General features: G+C 38.7%; 1 protein-coding gene across 1 annotated transcript; it reads right to left on the bottom strand.

The window, feature by feature from the left end:
* Positions 1-4302: 4302 nt before the first annotated feature.
* Positions 4303-15028, bottom strand: LOC107917382 (uncharacterized). Its single transcript, XM_016846740.1, has 5 exons — positions 14938-15028; positions 13639-13909; positions 13157-13476; positions 4609-4799; positions 4303-4524 (listed from the first exon to the last, which is right to left on the bottom strand). Exons 1-5 carry the CDS (start codon positions 15026-15028, stop codon positions 4303-4305), a joined length of 1095 nt encoding a protein of 364 aa, XP_016702229.1.
* Between the last annotated feature and the right edge of the window lie 7377 nt (positions 15029-22405).

Genomic DNA, 22405 nt, shown 5'->3' with positions numbered 1-22405 from the left:
CCCGTGTTTTCGAATTCTGTCAACTGGGGGCTTATTTGACCTTATTTGGTCAGTTACCGGAGGTATGGTAGGTGCGGGGGTGGTATTTGTCGGGAATGGAGGTTGTGAAACAGCCGTATTAGTTCGAATGTATTGGTTGAACCAATCATTCATCACGCTATAAAAAGCTTGTCTAGCTTCATCATTCGGATTACTAGCATTAGGTTGAGAGTCCACCGGCGCTGTCCCTTGTACGGGAGCAGGCGCTACACTCTCGAGATCATCAGCTACCGTTCGGTCAGGATCGAGATCCATTACTATAAATAAACACATTTGCAAATGTCAGAAATCACCACACTATCAAATAATCACATAATGGCATGTATAGCTAGACCCAAACGTAGTACGGTAGTCCTAGAATCGACTAAACCGTAGCTCTGATACCAATAAAATTGTAACACCCCGTACCCGATTGCCGGAGTCAGACACGAGGGGTTCGCAGACCTAAATCACTTATTTGCACAGTCCATTTTAAATTTCCAGACGAGTTGGCTAACTGCGTCACTGTCACCTTAAAAATCATATCTCGAGTTCCAAAACTCGAAAACCAGTTCCGTAAATTTTTCCTGAAACTAGACTCATATTTTCATCTACAATTTTTTTCTATAATTTTTGGTCGAGCCAATTAGTACAGTTTATTAGCTAAAGTCTCCCCTGTTTTAGGGTTCGACTACACTGACCTTTGCGCATTATGACTTGGATATCTCCCTGTACAGGGCTTCAATACTGATTCCGTTTGTTTCTATAGAAACTAGACTCAAAAAGGAATCTATACATATATGGCATGACTTATAATTATCTCTGGTTAATTTATAATGAATTTCCAAATTCAAAACAGGGAATCCAGAAACCGTTCTGGCCCTGTCTCACGAAAACTTAAATATCTCTTAACATACTGTTCATATGATCGTTTCGTTACTTTCCTATGAAAATAGAATCATCAAGGTTCGATTACATAATTTACTAACTATTTAATTCCATTCCTACTATTTTTAGTGATTTTTCACATTCACGTAACTGCTGCTATCAGCGTCTATTTTTAAGGTAGACTTTACCTATTACATAGTTTCCATGATTCAACAAGCCCTTTTTCATATATAGCACAAAATATGATCATGATTAACCATTCCAATGGCTAATCGTTCCCAAACATTTCCATACCTCTTAATGAACATCATACAAGACGATTATAATATTAAGCTCAAAGTGTATATAAGCCATTTTCGCATGGCTATCCAAATTTATACAAAACCAAAGGGTCCATGACCAACAACAAAAAGGGTAGTCCTATACATGTCATTTCATAGTTCAACCAAAAGTGTACCAAAAGGGGCTTTGATAGTGTGGGAGACTTCGACTTCAATAATCCCGAGTCCGATAGCTGACGAACCAAAATCTATAAAACAGAGATTCAAAGAACGGAGTAAGCATTTAATGCTTAGTAAGTTTTGAGCAATGGAATTAGGCTCAACTGAAGTATAGCATTCATATAACTAAACGGATAATTTCATATGCACATATATTCTCAAAAATCAGTCCTACTTCACATTTCCAACCCTTATATTCATACATAAGGGATCAACTTAACCAAAACCGAAAGCTCCTTAATCGACTGAGCGAATACTATTTAAGAGGAATCAATTAATCCAATGCATGTACAACACATACCTCGTTGTTGAGTTTTTACGAGCGTATTAATTGAAATTATTACAGCAGATCGCTCATTCCCAAATCACGTACCTTTGGAATTTAACCGGATATAGCTACTCGCTCAAATGCCTTCGGGACATAGCCCGGTTAGAGTAACTCGCACAATTGCCTTCGGGACTTAGCCCGGATTTAGTAACTCGCACAAATGCCTTCGGGACTTAGCCCGGATTTAGTAACTCGCACAAATGCCTTCGGGTTTTGGCCCGGATATAGTAACTCGCACAAATGCCTTCGGATCTTAGTCCGGATATAGTCACTTAGCACAAAAGCCTTCGGGACTTAGCCCGGATATCATTCGAATAACCATGCACATATATCAATAAATCATGACACATCCATATTTCATTTTCATTACCAAAGCTCGAGCACAAGACACTTATCACACTTACAAATTTGGGCTTAATAGCCACATACAAACAGCATGGTTTAATTTGCTTTATGACACTATCTCTATGCACATACGGCTACCCGTCATACGTATAGACTAATTAACTCAACATATGATTCAAGTAGAATCATCATATCACCGCATATTTGTTATGCTCATACATCATGACTTAATCAAATCGGTAACTAAGTCTCGTTACTCGGAAACTTACCTCGGATGTTGTCGAACGATTTTGATGGCTATTCGACCACTTTTTCCTTCCCTTTATTGGATTTAGTTCCCCTTTGCTCTTGAGATTAATTTAACAAATAAATTGATCTAATCATTTGAGCATCGAAAAGAGGAACTCAAGGTACTTAGCCCATATATACATTAGACATTAAAGTCACATACATGTGAAATCATGCATCAACTCAACATATTAACCCACACTCCCTTTTAGCCGATTGTCTAAACCAAGATAAAGGCATCAATATGCTTGCCTCTAACCGAATACATGCAACACTAATCTTCTCATGTGGCCGAGTATGCATGTATATGTTGAGGCCAATTATATACTTAATACCACCCATAAATGGCATACCAATACATCATGTGCAAACATATATATATATATGTGCAAGAGCCGAATCATAAGGTCGATTATAACCATTTCATATATTTTCATCATATACCCGAATGCAGAAATACATTATAATAACTTCCAACTCAAATCATGTTACAAATTTATACTTCACAAGGATAAATCATTAACCAAATATAAACATATATCCGAATTCACATGTATATTTTATTTTTACATGAAGGATAGCCGAATCATTTTATCCATGAGTAACATAACAAGCATAAATCATACTTATGGATATACCATGGCCGATTGCTTCATGAAGTTGCTAAGACCTACCTTTTTCAAATTCTCACACACACTCTATCATCTTCATACCTCACCAACACAACATCAAACATCCACCAAGAAGACAACACCCATGGCTGAGTATCATCTCCCTCACATAGCAAAGATTTAAACCTTGGGCTAGTTAGAACTCAAGCTAACAACTAAAAACATGCATGAATCTCATGGCACAACATCAAACTTACCTTAACCTAGATACAAGTATGGCCGAACCTCTTCCTAATCCTCTTCCAAGCCGAACATGAAGCAAGAGCTCCTTCCTTCTTCCTTAGAACTTTCGGCCAAAAGAAATGAAAAAGGATGGACACCTTTTTTTTCTTTGTTTTCATCATATTCCCTGTCATTATTTTATTACCTTGCTCCTTATTTTATTTTTCCTAACATACATCACTAACATAACATGTTTGTGACATGTTTCCACCCATAGCATGGCCGGCCACTATGCTTTAATTTGGCTAATTTGACATGCAAGGACAAGCACTTTCCCACATATATTAATAGGCCACTTTAACACTTGCCTAGCATATTTCTAAATTGTCTCACATAAGTCCCTACTAATAAATTTCACATACACTGACCAAATTAAAGTATGGAACTATCACACAAGCATTTACGCACATCATAAACACAGAGTATAACCTTTAATTATTTATAAGACTCGGTTTCGTGGTCCTGAAACCACTTTTCGACTAGGGTCACTTTAGGGCTGTCACAGCCTAGCTCTCAGCTCTACTAGGATCGAACCATCATTAGATACAGTCAGCTGAGCGTTCAAAGCTCTCAAAGTAAACAACGACTTTTTTTTCAAAGCGTCGGCGACTACGTTCGCCTTTCCTAGATGGTAGTCAATGATCAACTCATAATCTTTTATTAGCTCTAACCATCGTCGTTGCCTCAAATTCAACTCTTTCTTAGTCATTAAATACTTTAGACCCTTATGATCAGTAAATACTCAGCATCTCTCACCATACAAATGGTGTCGCCAAATTTTCAGTGTGAACACTACAGTTGCTAGCTTTAAATCATGGGTCGAATAATTCCTTTCTTGAGGTTTTAGTTGTCTCGAGGCATAGGCTATAACCTTGCCTTCTTGCATTAGCACACACCCTAAGCCATTTAGCTAGGCATCACTAAAAACTACAAATTCCTTGCCCGGCTCAGGTTGCACCAAAATTGGGGCTTCAGTCAACAAAGCCTTTAATTTCTCGAAGCTCTGTTGGCACTCTTCTGTCCATTCAAACTTGACATCTTTCTACAGTAGCCTTGTTATTGGTGTAGCTATCATGTAGAATCCATTTACAAATCGCCTATAGTATCCCGCTAGCCCCAGAAAACTGCGAACCTCTGTCACCTTCCTCGGTGGTTTCCACTCCACAATGGCGGAGATCTTATTTGGATCAACTCGGATTCCATCACCCAACACTATATGTCCTAGAAACCCGACCTCTTTGAGCAAAAACACGCTCTTACTAACCTTGGCATAAATTTATTTATCCCTCAAGATCTGCAACACAGTTCTCAAATGCTCCAAGTGCTCATTCTCGTTATGCAAATAAACCAAGATGTCATCAATAAAAATGACGACGAAGCTATCCAAATACGGTTGAAAGATGTGGTTCATCAAGTCCATTAATACTGCTGGGGCATTTGTCAATCCAAAAGGCATAACAAGAAACTCATAGTGCCCATATATCATCCGAAAAGCAGTCTTCGGCACATCTTGTTTCTTGACTCTTAACTGGTAGTAACCTGACCTCAAATCTATTTTAGAAAATACAGTGGCTCCTCTCAGTTGATCGAAGAGATCATCAATCCTTGGCAAGGGATACTTGTTCTTTACCGTTACTTTGTTAAGTTGTCTATAGTCGATACATAACCTCATCGACCTGTCTTTCTTTTTCACAAAAAGCACCGAAACACCCCATAGTGAGTAACTCAGTCTAGCAAAACCTTTATCTGTTAATTCTTGCAACTGTACCTTCAGCTCCTTTAACTCGATGGGGGCCATTCTATAAGGTGCAATTGAGATTGGTGTCGTACCAGGAGACAACTAGATATCAAACTCAACTTCTCTCTCTAGGGGTAACCCTGGTAACTTCTCCGGAAAGACATCTATAAACTCACAAACCACTGGTACTGACTCAATCTTCGACGTGAACACTTGAGTATTCAGCACAAAAGCTAGATAAGCTTCATAACCTTTTCTCAAATATCTTTCAGTTGCCAAAGACGATATTACTACAGACAAGTTATCTGACTTATCTGGCCCAACTCGAAGAACATTTCCATTCTCACATCTTAACTGAGTTACTTTTCTCCCACAGTCTACTACAACGCCATGGTAGGTCAACCAATCCATCCCAAGAATTACATCGAATTCATTAAACGGCAATAACATCAACTTGGCTGGAAAACATTAGCCTCTGATCATCAAAGGAAAATTTCTACATACTTGGTCCACTAATACATGCTTGCCTAACGGGTTAGACACTTTTACTACAAACTTTGTGGACTCTACTAGCATGTTTATACGAGGTATTAATTCCATACATATGTAAGAGTGGGTAGATCTTGGGTCAATTAAAGCGACAACAGTTATATCGTGAATAGAAAAGGTACCCGTGATCACGTCTGGAAACTCTGCCTCTTCTTGGGCTCATATAGTATAGGTCCTCATTGGCACTTTGCCTTCAGACCTCATCGCGGCATCTCTCGGTGCACCTCTACTACTGTCATATTCTCGGAGTTCCTTTGAGGCCTACCCCTCAAGGGAGCACTGCTTGCTTTCACATCTTATTTTCTTCCTCTCTCATCCATCTCAGGACATTCGCGAATAAAGTGGTCAAGTGTCCCACACTTGAAACAGCCCCTCTCGTTTACCCGGCATTCGCCCAAGTGATGTCTTCCACATTACTAACACTCTGGCCTATTTGGCCGAGCACTACCGACACTTGCAACTGAAGTAGTTTGGGCTTTAGATGCCATGTTCTATTGATTCTTATTCCTCCGTGAAAATCCCACTGAAGTGTTCGATTGGGTATTAATTTATTTAGACCTCTTGGAGGAGGACTGATGCGTCTTTCCCATCTGTCTTCTCTTTAAATCTCGTGACTCGATGGCTGCGTTCCTCCTCTCCTTCACCAGCTCTTCTGCTTTACATGCTCTCTCAACGAGCACCACAAATTCTCTTAACTCTAGGATGCCCACAAACACTCGAATGTCTTCATTGAGGCCATCCTCAAACCTCTTACACATAATAGCTTCAGTGGATATGCATTCTCATGCATATTTACTGAGCTTCACAAACTCATGCTCATATTCTATCACAGTCTTATTACCTTGCTTCAACTCCAGAAATTCCTTCCTTTTCTGGTCCATGAACCTCTGGCTAATGTACTTCTTTCAGAACTTTCCTTGGAAGAATTCCCAAGTTACTCTTTCTCTCGGTACCACAAACACGAGAGTATTCCACCACTGATAGGTCGAGTCTCATAAAAGTGACACAGCGCACTTTACGCACTCATCGAATGTGCATGATAGCACATCAAATACCCTCATGGTATTTTCTAGCCAAAACTCTACGCTCTTCGGGTCATCATCTACACTAGCCCGAAATTCCTCAGCCCCTTACTTCCGGATCTTGTCTACCGGTGGCTTCTCTCGTCTGAACATGTCCGCACCTTGCAGAGCCATCGGGGCATACTGAGGAATCAAGGGAGGTGGGGGAGGTGGAGTGTTCAGGTTCATACAAACGAACTCTGTATACCAAGCATCCATCATTCGGAGGTAGGCTTCCCTAGCCCCTCCACCTTGGCCCATACTTACGGGCTCACTCTCTACTGGTGCGGTTCCTTCTGTGGAGCCAGCGCATTACTTTCCATGTAATTTGCCGTGGTTCTATCAGGATCCATTTACTATGTAAAAAAAAACACAATTTATAATCGTCAAGAATCGTCACACTATCAATATGCCTAGATGTGGCATGTATAGCTAGACTCGTACTCTGGCTAGTTTAGACCTAGAATCGACTAAACCATGCTCTGATACCACATATGTAACACCCCTCGCCCGTATCCAATGCTAGGATAGGGTTCGTGGTGCTACCTGAATTAAACTTGACCAACTATATAAAGTTGAGCCACGAAATTTCAAATAATTTGAAAACTTCTCTTTTCACAAGTAATTTGTCTTATATACAGGCTTACGATGCCCAAAACATACATCCGGGGCGGTTTAGAACCCAACCAAGAACTCATGAAAAACTTAGAAAATTTCATGCATCAAGGCTCCACACGCCCGTGTGGGTATGAACATACGACCGTGGTAAGGACACGCCCATGTCCCAAACCTGTGTCTAAAAACCTGGGCATTCTGTCAAAACCACATGGCCCAAGAACACTCCCGTGTCCTATAACCGTGTCCTTCCCATGGTCAAGACACATGGTCGTGTCTCTTGTCCGTGTACTACTAGCATGCATACTGACTTTATGACACGGTCTGGGCACACGCCCGTGTGGCCTGCCCGTGTATTAAAATGACTTTAAAGTTTTAAGTGCAGGGGATGCATGACCATATAACACACCCATGGGCATGAGCCATGTGTCACACACGGCCTAGACACACGCCCGTGTGTCTTAACCGTATGGACAAACTAGGCTATTTTCCAAGCCATTTTGTCACCTATTTTGCACAACCTACACAACATCATGTCAATATACAATTTTTAGCACAATGGACACCAATTCATCCATAGAAATAACATTATATGCATTCATCAAAATGAATAATAGCCATTATTCCAGGCTTGATACAAAGTGAAGGGCCTTTGACTTAAGCCAAAAATACATGAATAATTCTCTTAATACAACATCCTAGTCTAGACCTATACATTCCACCTTCAAAAATATAAATCAAACTATACCGAGTGCTACTGCTGATAGTGTGATCGATATCTCTGACTTTATGGGATCCTTAGGGTAGCCTGGCGATACTGAAAGTAGAGGGAAAGGAAAAAGAGTAAGCATAAAGCTTAGTAAGTTGCATATAAATAAATATACAACAACAATCTCACACTTTTCCATCATGCTTATAGCTCAAAGGTAAACATAACTTAACTTACTCATTATCATCTACTCGAGTCTCATTTTCTAAATTAAGCTCGTTACTCATTCTTATCATATAGGTACCTGTAACACTCACAACATGATCATCCTTTCTTTATCAAAATTGAACTATAACTTTCACCATTGAACTGTTTACAATACTACTGGATATTCTATGAACCTTCAACATGGGATAAATTACCGATGCCATGTCCCAGACATGGTCCTACACTAGCTCTCATATATGCGTGCTGATGCATGTCCCAGACGTGTCTTACACTACCACAACTCTTAGCCGATGTGTGTCTCAGACATGTCTTACACTGGTTATCTCTGTTGAGGCCAAAGCATGTCCCAGGCATGTCTTACTCTGGCACTCATAATATGGCTGAAGCATGTCCCAGACATGTCTTACACTGGCCCTCGTCTGGAAGCCGATGCCATGTCCCAGCCATGGTCTTACACTGGCTCTCATAATGTGGCTGAAGCATGTCCTAGACATGTCTTACACTGGCACACAAATCACCGAATGTCTTAGCATGAATATCCAGTTCATATACTAAGGTTTCAACGGGATATTTCTACTATCTCAAATATTATAAGGCATTCTCAATTATAACTTAAAAATTCGTAGAATATCAATTCAATGGCAATATGAATACAAGTATTAATAGTGTAGTTGTATTATTTACATACAACTTACCTCGGTTTACAAAAAGTGCTTGACTAGACGGCTTAATCGGATTGCTTGATTTTGCCTCGGTCTAGGCTCAATTTTGGAAAATCTTGATCAATACATCCATTTAGTCACTAAACACAATTAGGCATTCATAAATTCACAACTTTGGTAAAATGACCATTTTGCCACTAGGCCTTGGCAAAATGACCATTTTACACCTATGCCCGAAAATCATTTTTTATCAAATTTCTTCGTATTTTGAGCCTAGCTAAACTCTTTTTACTAATAGGGCAATCCCAAATTCTCACTATTTCACACACTAACCATGTATTTTGCAACTTATGCAAAATAGTCCCTTTAGGTGATTTCATGTTAATATTTTTCACAAAAGTTGTTTATAACACAATTAGGACTCATATTCTTCCATAAAAAACTCAGCATATATCACAAATACATCCATGGCAAAATCCTAAACTCTTGACTATTTTGTAAGATATCACCCTCATTTGAAAGCTCATGCTTTAAGGGTCTCAAAAATGCAAAAATCATTAAGAGAAACTATCAAAATCACTTACTTATGACAGCTTCAAGTTGCTGAAATTTCAAGCTCTTAAACCCCAAATATTTGTTGATATTTTTGGCTAAGAAGGGAGAAATCATTGAGGTAGAATTATTCGATGTTTGGGGGATTGACTTCCTCGGTCCTTTCCCTCCGTCTTTTGGTCAAAAGTACATCTTGGTAGCTGTAGACTATGTGTCTAAGTGGGTCAAAGCTGAAGCTTACCCAAAACATGATGCTAGGGCTGTAATAAAGTTTTTGCAGAAACACATGTTCACAAGGTTTGGAACCTCAAGAGTTATTACTAGCAATGAAGGGTCCCATTTTGTGAACAAGTGGTTGAAATGGTTATTAGATAAACATGGAGTGAAACACAAGGTCGCTACAGCTTACCATCCGCAGAAGCTGAACTGGCAAATAAGGAGATTAAAGGATACTTGATAAGGTAGTTTGCCTGAACTGACGAGATTGGTCCAAAAGGCTGGATGATGCTTTATGGGTTTACAGGACAGCATAAAAGACACTTTAAGGATGTCACCCTACAGGTTGCTCTTTGGGAAAGCTTGTCATTTGCCCTTGGAGTTAGAACACAAAGCTTACTGGGTCCTTCGACAACTCAACTTGGACCTTAAGCTTACTAAAGAGAAATGGATACTCCAACTCAATGAGCTAGAGGAATTCCGAACGTTTCATTACGCGCCCCGTCCTACTCTAGCACCTACTAGAAACACTAAAATTTACGCATTTTTACATAACTTTTTAGCTTAAAATCATACCGTTTCGATTAAATTATTGTCGAAAAATAATTAATTTTTATAAAATAATTAAATTATACTTAAAATATGAAAATGATGAATTTTAGATCATTTTATAACTAATTTTGAGTAATTTTGGTTATTTTTGACAGAATTGCACAAAGGGCGAAAAATGGCTTAGTAGGCACTACTTGAAGCACAAAAACAAGAAGCAATTTGAAGTATCAACGCGAATTAATTTCCAATCCTAAGACGGTCCAATTATGTGTATTAATTGATAATATAATTAATTTTAATTTATACCCAATTTAATTTGGGCTAAATAAGTTAATGTTAATTAATTATAGAAAAAGTGGTCCCGTTGAACCGAACCGATTGAAGTGAACCGGCCAAAGATTGGGCAGCCCAAAACCGGCCATATGCTGACCCAAATCAGCTTATTAGTTGATTAATTAAGCTTGCAAAGAAGCACTTGAAGTCTTGTCAAAGTTACATTCAAACCCCTCAACAATTGGTGGAATTTTGGATTTGCCCCAAGCCATTTTTAGCAAAGTTGAAAGCATCAACTTTGCCACATAGGTTGCCAGCCAAGGGAAGGCTCTTTGGCTGCTATTTTTAGAAAATTTAAGCTGCCACACTCAGCTATAAAAGCCCCCCTTGGCTGATCATTTAAAGCATCTCATTCATTCCTCATTCATTTCACAACACTTCTCTCCTCTCTCATTCTTTTTCTCTCATTTTTCCATTTCAATTCCCTTGCTCTTGTGCCAATTTCTTCCCTTGGAAAAGGGGTGTTCTTCCACCATTTCAGAGCAGCAATTGATTGTTCATCAAAGCCTTGATCGGCGAGGACAACAAGAAAGAAGAATGGAGCAACCAAGTCAAGCCTCGGAAAACCACCGGATTTGATTCTTGTTCCCTATCTCTTTAATTTTTGTTGTTATGATGAACATATCTATGAGTATTCATGTTGTTTGAATGGTTAATTTAATTAGCTTAGCTTGAATTTTATTCGTGTTGGGTTTATTGCATTTCATCTTCTTAAATTGTTAAAATTGTGTTCATGTTGTTATAGGCCTCGTTAAAATGTTTGATTAAGTAAAATCATGCCTAAGTTATTCTTGCGTTATGACTGTGAGGTAACTAAAGAATTAATTATTTAAATGGATTGAAATTGTAATTAATTGACACAATACTGGATCAGTGCATGTTTATTCTTCTAAGGTAGCTGAAGGTTAAATTAGCAATGTATCTGGCGATATTATTGCCTTGCATAACTTGCAAGATTATTGTGAGTAAACTGTTTACAGGTAGGGATACCTTGTTACCTCACATAGTCTTTTATATGCTTGTTAGATTTAATTAATCGTTTGAATTGACATAGGGATATGCAACAGATTAGTTCAGTTTAATGAGTATGTAGTGCAATAACATGTTTGCTTACTAGAATTTGTTTAGTCGGTTGAATTGACATAGGGATATGTCAAGAGATGAATAGATTTTGGTATGTGAGTATGTTCATAAGTTAGCAAATTATCGAGTTGTCGTGATTTTATTCTTAGCAATATAAACATAAGTTTAATAATTCTAAGATAAGAACAGTAATTAATCCAACACAATTATATCATCTTGATTAAATCTTATTTTGAAATCATGCATTAGAACTTTCTTTTACTTCACTCTTTTTATTTATTTTTATTTTCTTAAGTTTTTAGTCGTTCTCTTTAAACAAAATATTTTTCTTCACCAAAGTGTTTTAAATTGCATTCATAAATAATCATTTTCACAGTCTCTGTGGGTACGATAACTCGACGTTTACCTGTCACTTTATTACTTGTTTCGATTGTGTACACTTGCACATTTCCGTCGTTCCACACACGACTGGACTACACGCCCATGGGGCTGACCGTGTGTCACACACGCCTAGGGACATGTTCGTGTGTCTACCCATGTGGACAAATTTAAGACTATTTTCCAGGCCCTCTTGTCACCCTTAAGAACCCCAACACACACTCATATGCCAATGGTGGTTAACATGGCATAAAAAGGTTACTTAGACATCCATAGCTTTAACTCATGCAAGATAAATTCATATCAAGTTTACCTAATTGGGACTCTTTGACTTGTTAAGTTCATTCAATACATTTCTTTACATTTATTAATATGGTGACCATACCAATTGGCATTATTTATCCATCAAACATAAATTCCACATTTTATCAACCATTTGGCACACACTACAAAGGTAATAACACATCTCATGTATGTAACAATATTTAGTGATTTCAACCCAATAATCAATATAAGCCATATTTCATGGCCATATACAAAATGAAATAATGTAACATTTCAAATTAGTATAACACTCTATTCCCATATCCCATCACCCGACACAATATGTCCTAGGAACCCGGCCTCCTTAAGCCAAAATTCACTCTTACTGAACTTGGCGTATAATCGCTTGTCTCTTAAGGTTTGCAACATAACTCTCAGATGTTCTGTGTGCTCGCCCTCATCATGTTAATAGATCAGTATGTTATGGAAAAAGACAACAACAAACTTATCCAGATACAGCCTGAATATGTAGTTCATCAAATTCATAAACATCGTCGGGGCATTGGTCAAACCAAATGGCATGACAAGAAACTCATAATGCCCATATCTTGTCTGAAACGCAGTCTTTAGCACAACTCGCTCTTTAACCCTTAACTGAGAGTTACCAGACATTAGGTCGATCTTAGAAAACATAGTATCTCCCTTCAGCTGATCAAACAAGTCATCAATCCTCGGCAAAGGATACTTGTTTTTCACTGTTACCTTGTTGAGTTGTCTATAGTCGATGCATAGCCTCATCGACCCATCTTTCTTCTTCGCAAAGAGTACCGAAGCACCCCATGGGGAATGGCTCAACCTCGCAAAGCCAATGTCTGTCAGCTCTTGCAACTGTGCTTTCAACTCTTTCAGCTCCGTTGGAGCCATCCTATACAGAGCAATCGAAATAGGCGTCGTACCAGGAACCAATTCAATTCCAAACTCAACCTCCCTCACTGAAGGTAATCCGAGTAATTCCTCCAGAAATACATCTATAAATTCACAAACTACTGGCACTGATGCAATCGTCAACTTAGACACTCGATTATTTAGCACAAAAGATAAATAAGCCTCATATCCCTTTCTCAAATACTTCTCAGCAGTTAACGACGATACTACTACAGGAAGATTTTCTAACTCATCTGGTCCAACTCGAAGAACATTCCCATTTTCACATCTCAACTCTATTAATTTTTGTCCACAATCTACTACAACACTATGGGAGGCCAACCAATCCATCCTGAGGATTACATCAAATTCATTAAACGGCAACAACATCAAGTTGGTCGGGAAACAATGGCCCTTAATTATCAAAGGACAATTTCTACATACTTGGTCCACTAACACATGCTTGCCTAACGGGTTACACACTTTTATTACAAACTCAGTGGACTCTACTAACATATTCATACAAGGTATCAATTCCATACAAATGTAAGAGTGGGTAGATCCCGGGTCAATCAAAGAAACAACAGTTATATCATAGATAGAAAAAGTACCTGTGATCACATCAGGAGTCTCTGCCTCTTCCCGGGCACGTATAGCATAGGTCCTCGCTGGCGCTCTACCTTCACACCTCACCGCGGCATCTCTTGGAGCGCCTCTATTGCTAATCCCACTTCCTGGGTTCTTTTGTGGCCTACTCCTCAAGGGAGCACTGCTTACTTTCACATCTTATTTTCTCTCGCTCTCATCAATCTCAGGACAATAACAAATAAAGTGGTCAAGTGACCCACACTTGAAACAGCCCCTCTCGTTTACTGGACATTCACCTAAGTGGCTTCTTCCATATTGTTAGCACTCTGGCCTATTTGGCCGAGCACTACCAACACTAGTGACGAAGTAGTTTGGGCTTTGGATGCCATATTCTGCTAATTCTTGTTTCTCTTCGAATACCCTACCAGAGCATTCGATCGGGTAGTAAATTCTTTTGATCTCTTAGATGAGGACTGATGTGCTTTCCCCATCTATCTTTTCTTTAAATCTCGCGACTTAATGGTTGCCTTCCTCCTCTCTTTTACTAGCTCTTCTGCCTTACACGCTCTCTTAACAAGCACCACAAACTCTCTTAATTCTAGGATGCCCACTAACACTTAGATGTCTTCATTGAGACCATCCTCAAACCTCTTACACATGGTAACTTCAGTGGATATGCATTCCCGCACATACTTGCTGAGTTTCACAAACTCACATTCGTACTCAATCACAGTCTTATTACCCTGTTTCTACTCTAAAAATTTCTTCCTTTTCTGGTCTATGAACCTCTGGCAAATGTACTTCTTTTGGAACTCTTCCTAGAAAAATTCCCAATTGATCCTTTCTCTTGGTACCATGGACACAAGAGTTTTCCACCACTGATAAACCGAGCCTCGTAGAAGTGACACGGCACACTTCACGCACTCTTCAGGCGTGCATGACAGTTCATCGAATACCCTCAAGATATTTTCTAGCTAAAACTCTACTCACTCTGGGTCATCATTTATACTAACCCAAAATTCCTCAACCCCTTGTTTTCGAATCTTATCTACTGGAGGCTTCTCTCTTTTAAATATGTCTACACCTTACTGAGCTATCGAGGCATACTGAGGGATCGGAGGAGGTGGGGGAGGTGGACTATTCAAGTTCGCACGAACAAACTCCGTATACCAAGCATCCATCATTCAGAGGTAGGCTTCCCTAGCCCCTCTGCCTTAGCCCATACTCATGGGCTCGCTCTCTACTAGCGCAGTCCCTTCTGCTGGAGCAGGCGCATTACTTTCCACGTTGTCCACCGTGTTTCTATCAGGATCCATTTCTATATAAAAACATAACCTACAATTGTCAAGAATCGTCACACTATCAATATATATATGGAATGTATAGCTAGACTCGTACTCTAGCTAGATTAGTCTTAGAACCGACTAAACCATAGCTCTGATACCACTAAATGTAACACTCCATACCCGTATCCCACATCGAGATAGGGTACAAGGCATTACTTAACTGGTTCTCATATACTCGAACAACCTCAAGTCACTGATACTCGGTCCAAATTAGAATCTTTTTAAAACCACTTTGGACTCCTTATTATGGGCCTACAAGCCCTAAATCTATCATTAAAAACTATTCGAAACCATTTCCTATCTTTAAACCTACTCTGAAAAATTTACTCTGAAACAGGGCACATACCCGTGTGGGTAGGCCGTATGGGTAGGCCGTGTGCTTACACATGCCTATATGGCTTGGGACACGCCTAGGTCCATTGCCCGTGTGGCCAATTTAATTCCACAATTATTTTTCATAATTCAAGTGCAGACTTCACACGGTTTGGGCACAGACCCGTGTTTCAGCCTGTGTGAGAGAACTTGAGTATTCTATTTCTGACATCAGCCCACCCAAAATGTCACACGGTCAAAGCACACACCCGTGTTCTATGCTGTGTGCACCACACGGCTGAGACACATGGCCATGTCTCTACCCGTGTGTTTATTGCCGTGCATACTGACTTAAAATTTCTACGTGTAGAGGACACACTGCCGGACCACACGCCCGTGTAGCTACCCATGTGGGCAATATGAGGCTATTTACCAAGCCTCATTACCACCCCTACAAGCATAATTCCATACAACTGCAAGAAAATACCAAATCAACAGAATCCATTGGCTAGATCAACCACAATGGACATTCTTTCACAAGTCAAATTACTCTGCTATGGAAATAACATATTTGCATATAACCAAAATGAATATTAGCCATCATTCAAGGCTTAATACCAAGTGTGGGATTTATCCCAAGCCAACCCATTTGACCAATTCTCAAGACACAAAAATAATAAAGTCTAGCCCTATACATGCCATTCTCAAATATCTAAAACCAAATATACCAATGCTTTGGCTGATAGTGTGATCGATATCTCTGGCTTCTAGTGATCCTCTAGCTAGCTAGGTAGCACTGAAATAAAATGGGAGGAAAGAGGGAGTAAGCATAAAAGCTTAGTAAGTTGCACATAAATAATTATACAACAACAAATTTTCTACGATCATCAAGCTCTTAGTACAAATATAAACATAGGCTTGACTTACTCGTTACCAACTCACTACTCTTATATTTTACATTGAGTTCATTTCTCATACGTGTCAGTTAGGTTATACTTTTCCTATTAACTCACTCACAACATGGTTATACTTTTCTTATATTTTAGGCATGCGACACGCCCGTGTGGAAGAACCGTGGATGAACCTGTTCAAACAACACGGGCGTGCGACACGCCCATGTCTAACACCCATAGGTGAACCTGTCAAATTAACACGGGCGTGGGGCTTGAACACACAGGCGTGGGAGAAGCGAATGAAGCTAGACACGGTCGTGCGACATGGTCATGTGAACCAACATGCCCGAGGCACACGGGCGTGTGTCGAATTTCAGACGTGCCAAAATAAGAAAAAATCGAAACACACAGGCTAAAATTGGGGCACATGGGCGTGGCCCATAGCCGTTTGTCCCAAAATCTATAAATAGGCTGCACTATTCATTGTCTTCCCCACTCAAAAACCCTAACCCTAGCCGCTGCAAGTCCACATGGCCTCCTTGCCACGCCCGTGCACCGCCCTATTTTTTATGCCAATCTCTCTCCGTTGGCATTTGTTCACTCTTTTTACCTCTATTCTACTTATTTTTAATGCTTATTCTTAAAATAATTGTTATTTTTATCATACTATGTTCATTTTGTTCATTATTTTCTGCTTTATTAGATTATTTATCATGCATTTTATGTTAATGTAGGTTGTTAGGAAAGCTTCATTCCTTTTTCATTCACATGCCATTATTATGCCCATCCTCATGCCCTTACAATGTCACGAAATTAAGCTATCAAAAAGAATTTTGTTGGCTGAGTTTGGTTCATATTTTGACTGAAATTAGTAGTTTAAATTCATGGCTTTCCAAATTCATGTATTTACTATTATTCTTCTTTACAAATTATAGGTATACGATGTCGTCTTCACGAGGAAAGAAATCCGCTATCCCCGCTTCAAAGAAAAGGAAGGGAACGTCATCTTCTTCGGATCCTACCGCGAAAATTCGTCACCCTTTCCTCCAATTCCCTAACGGGCCCCAAGAAGAACTATTTCAAATACTACGGGCCTGACCTTTAGCAGTGGGTCGCTGCATTGACTGGGCTGCTGTCAAACAAGTTCAGATGGCTGACGCGATTCGGGCTCTCTGAACCACCGACCCTTATGAGCCGTTCTTCGAGATTATCGAGCCGACATACCTCGAGTTCACAATGGAACTCTGCTCAACATTCCATCTTTAGACCGTAATGGCAAGGTACGATGATCCCAGCATGGTCCAGTTTCGCTTAGGTGGATTAATCCACCAACTAAGTGTCCCAGAGTTTGGTGTTGCACTAGGCTTATATACAGAGTTTAAAGAGGAGAATGAACTACATGCTCTCAGTCGCCACATACATTTCTCTCCCTCGTAAGTGCTGGCACACTTTGGCACCTAGCACGGCCTTGTACAATCCTAGCCGCTCCAAGGCATCAGTTCTCACACCATCCCTGATGTACTTACACACTATTTTGGCTCACACGATTATAGGGAGGCGAGAGAGCACTGGCGTCGTCAACACCCATGACGTCAACTTCTTATGGTGCATGTCGCAAGGGCACGTCATCGACCTTGCCTATTTCATCGCCCTTGTGATTTAGCACCAGACAGAGCGGCATCGAAAGGGGGTCATCTCCACTGGCCCCTACGTGACTAGGCTGGCGCGACACTTCGGGCTCCTCAACATCGCGGCCTAAGAATCATCCCTCACCCTCATCGGCCAGATGTCTCCATAAGGCATCTCGAGAATGCTTAGCATGAAGATGATCGAGAGGCACCGAGGAACCTACCCTCCCCAGTATCGTCTCATCCAATCCATTGAGGAGGAGGCCTACGAGGACATTCCTGATAATGTCCCCTCACAGCACGAGGACCCACCGACTCAGCCACCACCACCCTCTCGTGCAGTTCATGCGACGGCTTCATATGCTGACATCTCTAAGCGCCTCACCCGATTCGAGCAGCAGTGTTTTCAGCAATTTGACAACATTGATGCTACTCTACAGCAGATTTGTCAGCACCTTTACATCTCATCGCCAGTCCCACCTCGCGAACCATCCAACGATGAAGATGTTTAAAAACATTTATTTTTTTATGTTCTTAATTTTTATTAAAACTACTTTTATTTTTTTTATTTTTTAGCAGATTTTAGTATTTTATTTTTAATTATCAATTTCAGCTTTTCTTTATGAGTAATTATCCTTCCTAATATCCCCTAAAAAGTTCTTGATTTTATCACAGTTATATAGAGCCCTTAAGCCCATCGTCACATAAGAACTAAAACTCCACCAGGAAAGGTTCTCCACGACTGCCATGTCCTACTCGCCCACAACCATAATTACCACTAGAGATAATAACCTTTTGGCGCAGGACTTATGGCTTAATGAACCTCTACGACTGCCAGAGTATCCTCGTCCACTCTCGAACCGATTCCTCTCCAGAACTCTAGTTCGAGGATTTCATCATACAGGAAGTTTCACTTCTCTCCCTATCTTATTTTTATACTCTAATATCTATCTTTGTACATTAAGGGCAATGTACATCTTAAGTGTGGGGGGGCATTCATTTCATTATTAGAAAAATCCCTAAATAATTACCTTATTCTCTTGAAAAACTCTCATATCATATATAGGATAAATTTTAATTGATTTATGTTTTTGATTGATATATCTTGAGTTAAAACACAGGGATTTATGCATTGATTGTTTAAACTTTAAGACATTAGAGAATCAAGCATGATAACTTGATTTTTAAGAATTTAAAATTATAGGTTGTTTCCCCAAGTCTAGGTATTACTTTGAATTGGAATTCACAAGTCTAAACATCAAAAAGCCATAATTTTTGTGAGATTTTTTATGTAACATCCTGATTTTGGGGCCTAGTCGGAACAGTGGTTTTGGGACCACAAATCTGATGAGGAAAAATTTATTTTTATTATATTTTTATGGTATAAAATTTAACAGAATGATTTCGTGAAAATTTTGTTCAAAAATTTCGAGGTTTGGGCACTCAATTTGGTCAAAAGGACTAAATTGTAAAAAGTGCAAAAATTGAGTTCTACATGTTAGAAGTGTCTAATTGTTATGAGTTTTTAAACTAAAGGTCCTTAAATGGTAATTAGACCATTTTGAAGTTTGTGGACAAAAATGGACATGGTATGATAGGTTTTTTAAAAGTTTTTCATTAAGGGCATTTTAGTAAATTGGTAATTAAATGAATTAAAAATGCCAAAATAAGCCAAATTTGATCATCTTCTTCCTCATGGCCGAATTTTTCATGAAAAACACCATGACTAGGGTTTTCAAGCTTTCCAAGCTCATTTGTAAGTGATCCCAAGCCCTATTTTTAATGTTCTTTACATTTTTGAAGTCCCGGTAACATGTTCTAGCTATTTCTACCATTATTTTGAGCTAGGGTTTGTGTTTAAAAATTTACCCATGAATGATATTAATGTATTTTGATGTTTAATGGTAGAATATGAAGCTTGAAATTGTGTTAAACAACTTTTGCCAAGTAATTTTACGTGAAAACGAGTAAAACGGCATAATCGGTAAAAATACCTAATGTCCCTAAGTACATGTTAGAGTGAGAATTTGATGTTGTCATAGAAGGGAAAAATGGTCAGCATGTCATAAAACATAAGAAAATAGGATGATTTTTTAATTTCCGAACCTTGGGACAAAAGTGCAAATATGCAAAAGTTTAAGGGTCAAAATGCAAATTTGTAAAAATATGAGTTTTGGACCCGTATGAATAATGTGACTAATTATTAGGCTAAATGTGATATTATAGATGAAGGAAATCGAGATTCGGGCTTAAATCGGGAAAATACAAGGTTATGGACTAAAATGGTAAATTACCGTTTCTGGATTGAGGTAAGTTCGTGTGTTAATAATAATGCAATACCATGCATGAATTTTAATTCTCTATTGATATGACATAAATTGTATGAGTTAATATGTTTAAGAGAAGTTGATGGATGGTATGTATGATATGGAAAAATGTAATGCTTGTTGTGACATGTGAAATTGAATGGCAAATTATTGTTACATGAATTGAGTGTTAAATTACTATTACCTGGGTTGTATGAATTGCTACACGATTGTACCTGATGAGATTTCAACAAGTTTGTACATAAATAACTTATCGATTCTTTTTATTTTATTATATTTTGTTATCATATGAAATGTGGCTGCCTATAGAATGACTATTTGTTGTAAACTGCAAATTGAAAAAGGACTATGAATAAATTTGTAACATGTTGGAAAGTGAGGAATTTCCCGGTTGAGCATTCGAAATAGAAATGATACGAATGATCTATTGTGAGGTCGCATGTGTAGTACTAAGTGTAGGCTACTATGCGTACCCGATAACTTCGATCACGTGTGTAGTACTAAGTGCAGGCTACTACGTGTATTAGATGGTTAGGTCACGTGTGTAGTACTAAGTGCATGCTACTACATGTACCGAATAATTGGTCGCAAGTGTAGTACTAACTGCAGGCTACTATGCGTACCAGATAGCTTTGGCTATAAGGGTGAAAATATGTGCAGGCATCTGATTATCAGTTATTATTCTGAAGAGTTCAACGGGAAAATCGATTAAGTAAAAAAATACATGTGAACATGATCATATGATGAATAAGTGTAGGTATATGTTTAAGAAAATTTTGAGCAATATGATCGATATTTGAGTGAACTTCGATAAGACAAAATGGATAAAGTGAAATTATGTAAGAGTGAATTTTAGTAGTAAAATAGTGTTGGATAGCAGCAGTTGTGTAGATTTGAAAATTTACCAAAAATTGTGTAAGTTGAATTAATCTTTAATAGAAACAAACAGGAACATTATCCGAGTCTCGTAATATGAGATAAATAAATTTTAGTGAAGAAAGGTCGAAGCTGTTAACAGCAAAACAGGGGAAAATTTGAATAATAAACTGTACTTATTGGCTGGACCAAAAATTCTTAAAATTTTATGGTGGAAAGATATATGAGTCTAGTTTCTAGTAAAATTTGCGGATCTTAATTTTGAGTTTTGTAACGCTAGATATAAATGATTTAGTGACTGTTACTCAAGAAAGCAGCTTAACCAGAACATGTGTAAATGTACAATTGGGTTAGTTTTACTGAGGAAAGCATGTTAGTAAATTGCTTATTATTATTTCATGTGAGCTTACTAAGCATAAAGCTTACCCCCTCCTTTCCATTTCTTTTAGTGTTGTCAGGTTAGCTCAGGGTTGGAGATCGTCGGAGGCAGCATCACACTATCAAGCCAACACCTTGACAGTATAAACACATATGCTAGAATTATCAAGTGAGTCGCACGTATAGGGACCTAGTTTTATAACATGTATTATTATAATTTGGCCAAATATATTGGTCTTTAGTGAGCTAATGATTCTGACTTGTAAATCTAGCTATTTATGTTATGTTTGATATGGGTGATGTGCATATGCATGGTTGGTAATAAGTTGTTTAAGTTGTTTAATTAATGAATTAAGTCCGTTAACACCTCGTGTTCGACTCCGGCGATGGTCTCGGGTACAGGGCGTTACATTTGAGCCTTTTGAGCATCTATTAATCCTTTCATGCTCACTTTTATTATTTCTTTGAGTGCGTCAGTATTGAACTGTTATTGTAGAACTTGCTTGATTATGCATGTCGAGACCACACCATTTGATTTGATATATCAAAATGATTAAGGCACTTAGGATTAACCCACTCATGCCATGAAAAGCCTACCTTCACGATTAACCCCTAGTAAACCCCCTTGAGCCTAACAAGCCATTTCTTGTATTACCCTTAATATTAACCTTTAACCCATTATTGTTGAAATCCCCTAAATTAATCCCTATTTTTTGTCGAGATATGAGTTGAATCGATTGCTTAGCTATGTTTTGTTCTTAATAGTTAGTCTATATTATTTAACTTGTTCTTTAAAAAAAAAACTATGTATACATATCTGTAATTTCATATTCTGAGAGGAAGCTCTATTGTACGCAAGTGAAGATTAACTCTTTTTCTAGTTAGGCAATTTTTCAATTCAATCTCGATTCTAACCTTTCTTTCAGCTTGTGA

This window comes from Gossypium hirsutum, chromosome A12 (genome assembly GCF_007990345.1).
Source record: "Gossypium hirsutum isolate 1008001.06 chromosome A12, Gossypium_hirsutum_v2.1, whole genome shotgun sequence".
NCBI lineage: Eukaryota > Viridiplantae > Streptophyta > Magnoliopsida > Malvales > Malvaceae > Gossypium > Gossypium hirsutum.
Note: the sequence above shows the minus strand (reverse complement) of the source record. Positions and strands in the feature narration are given on the sequence as shown.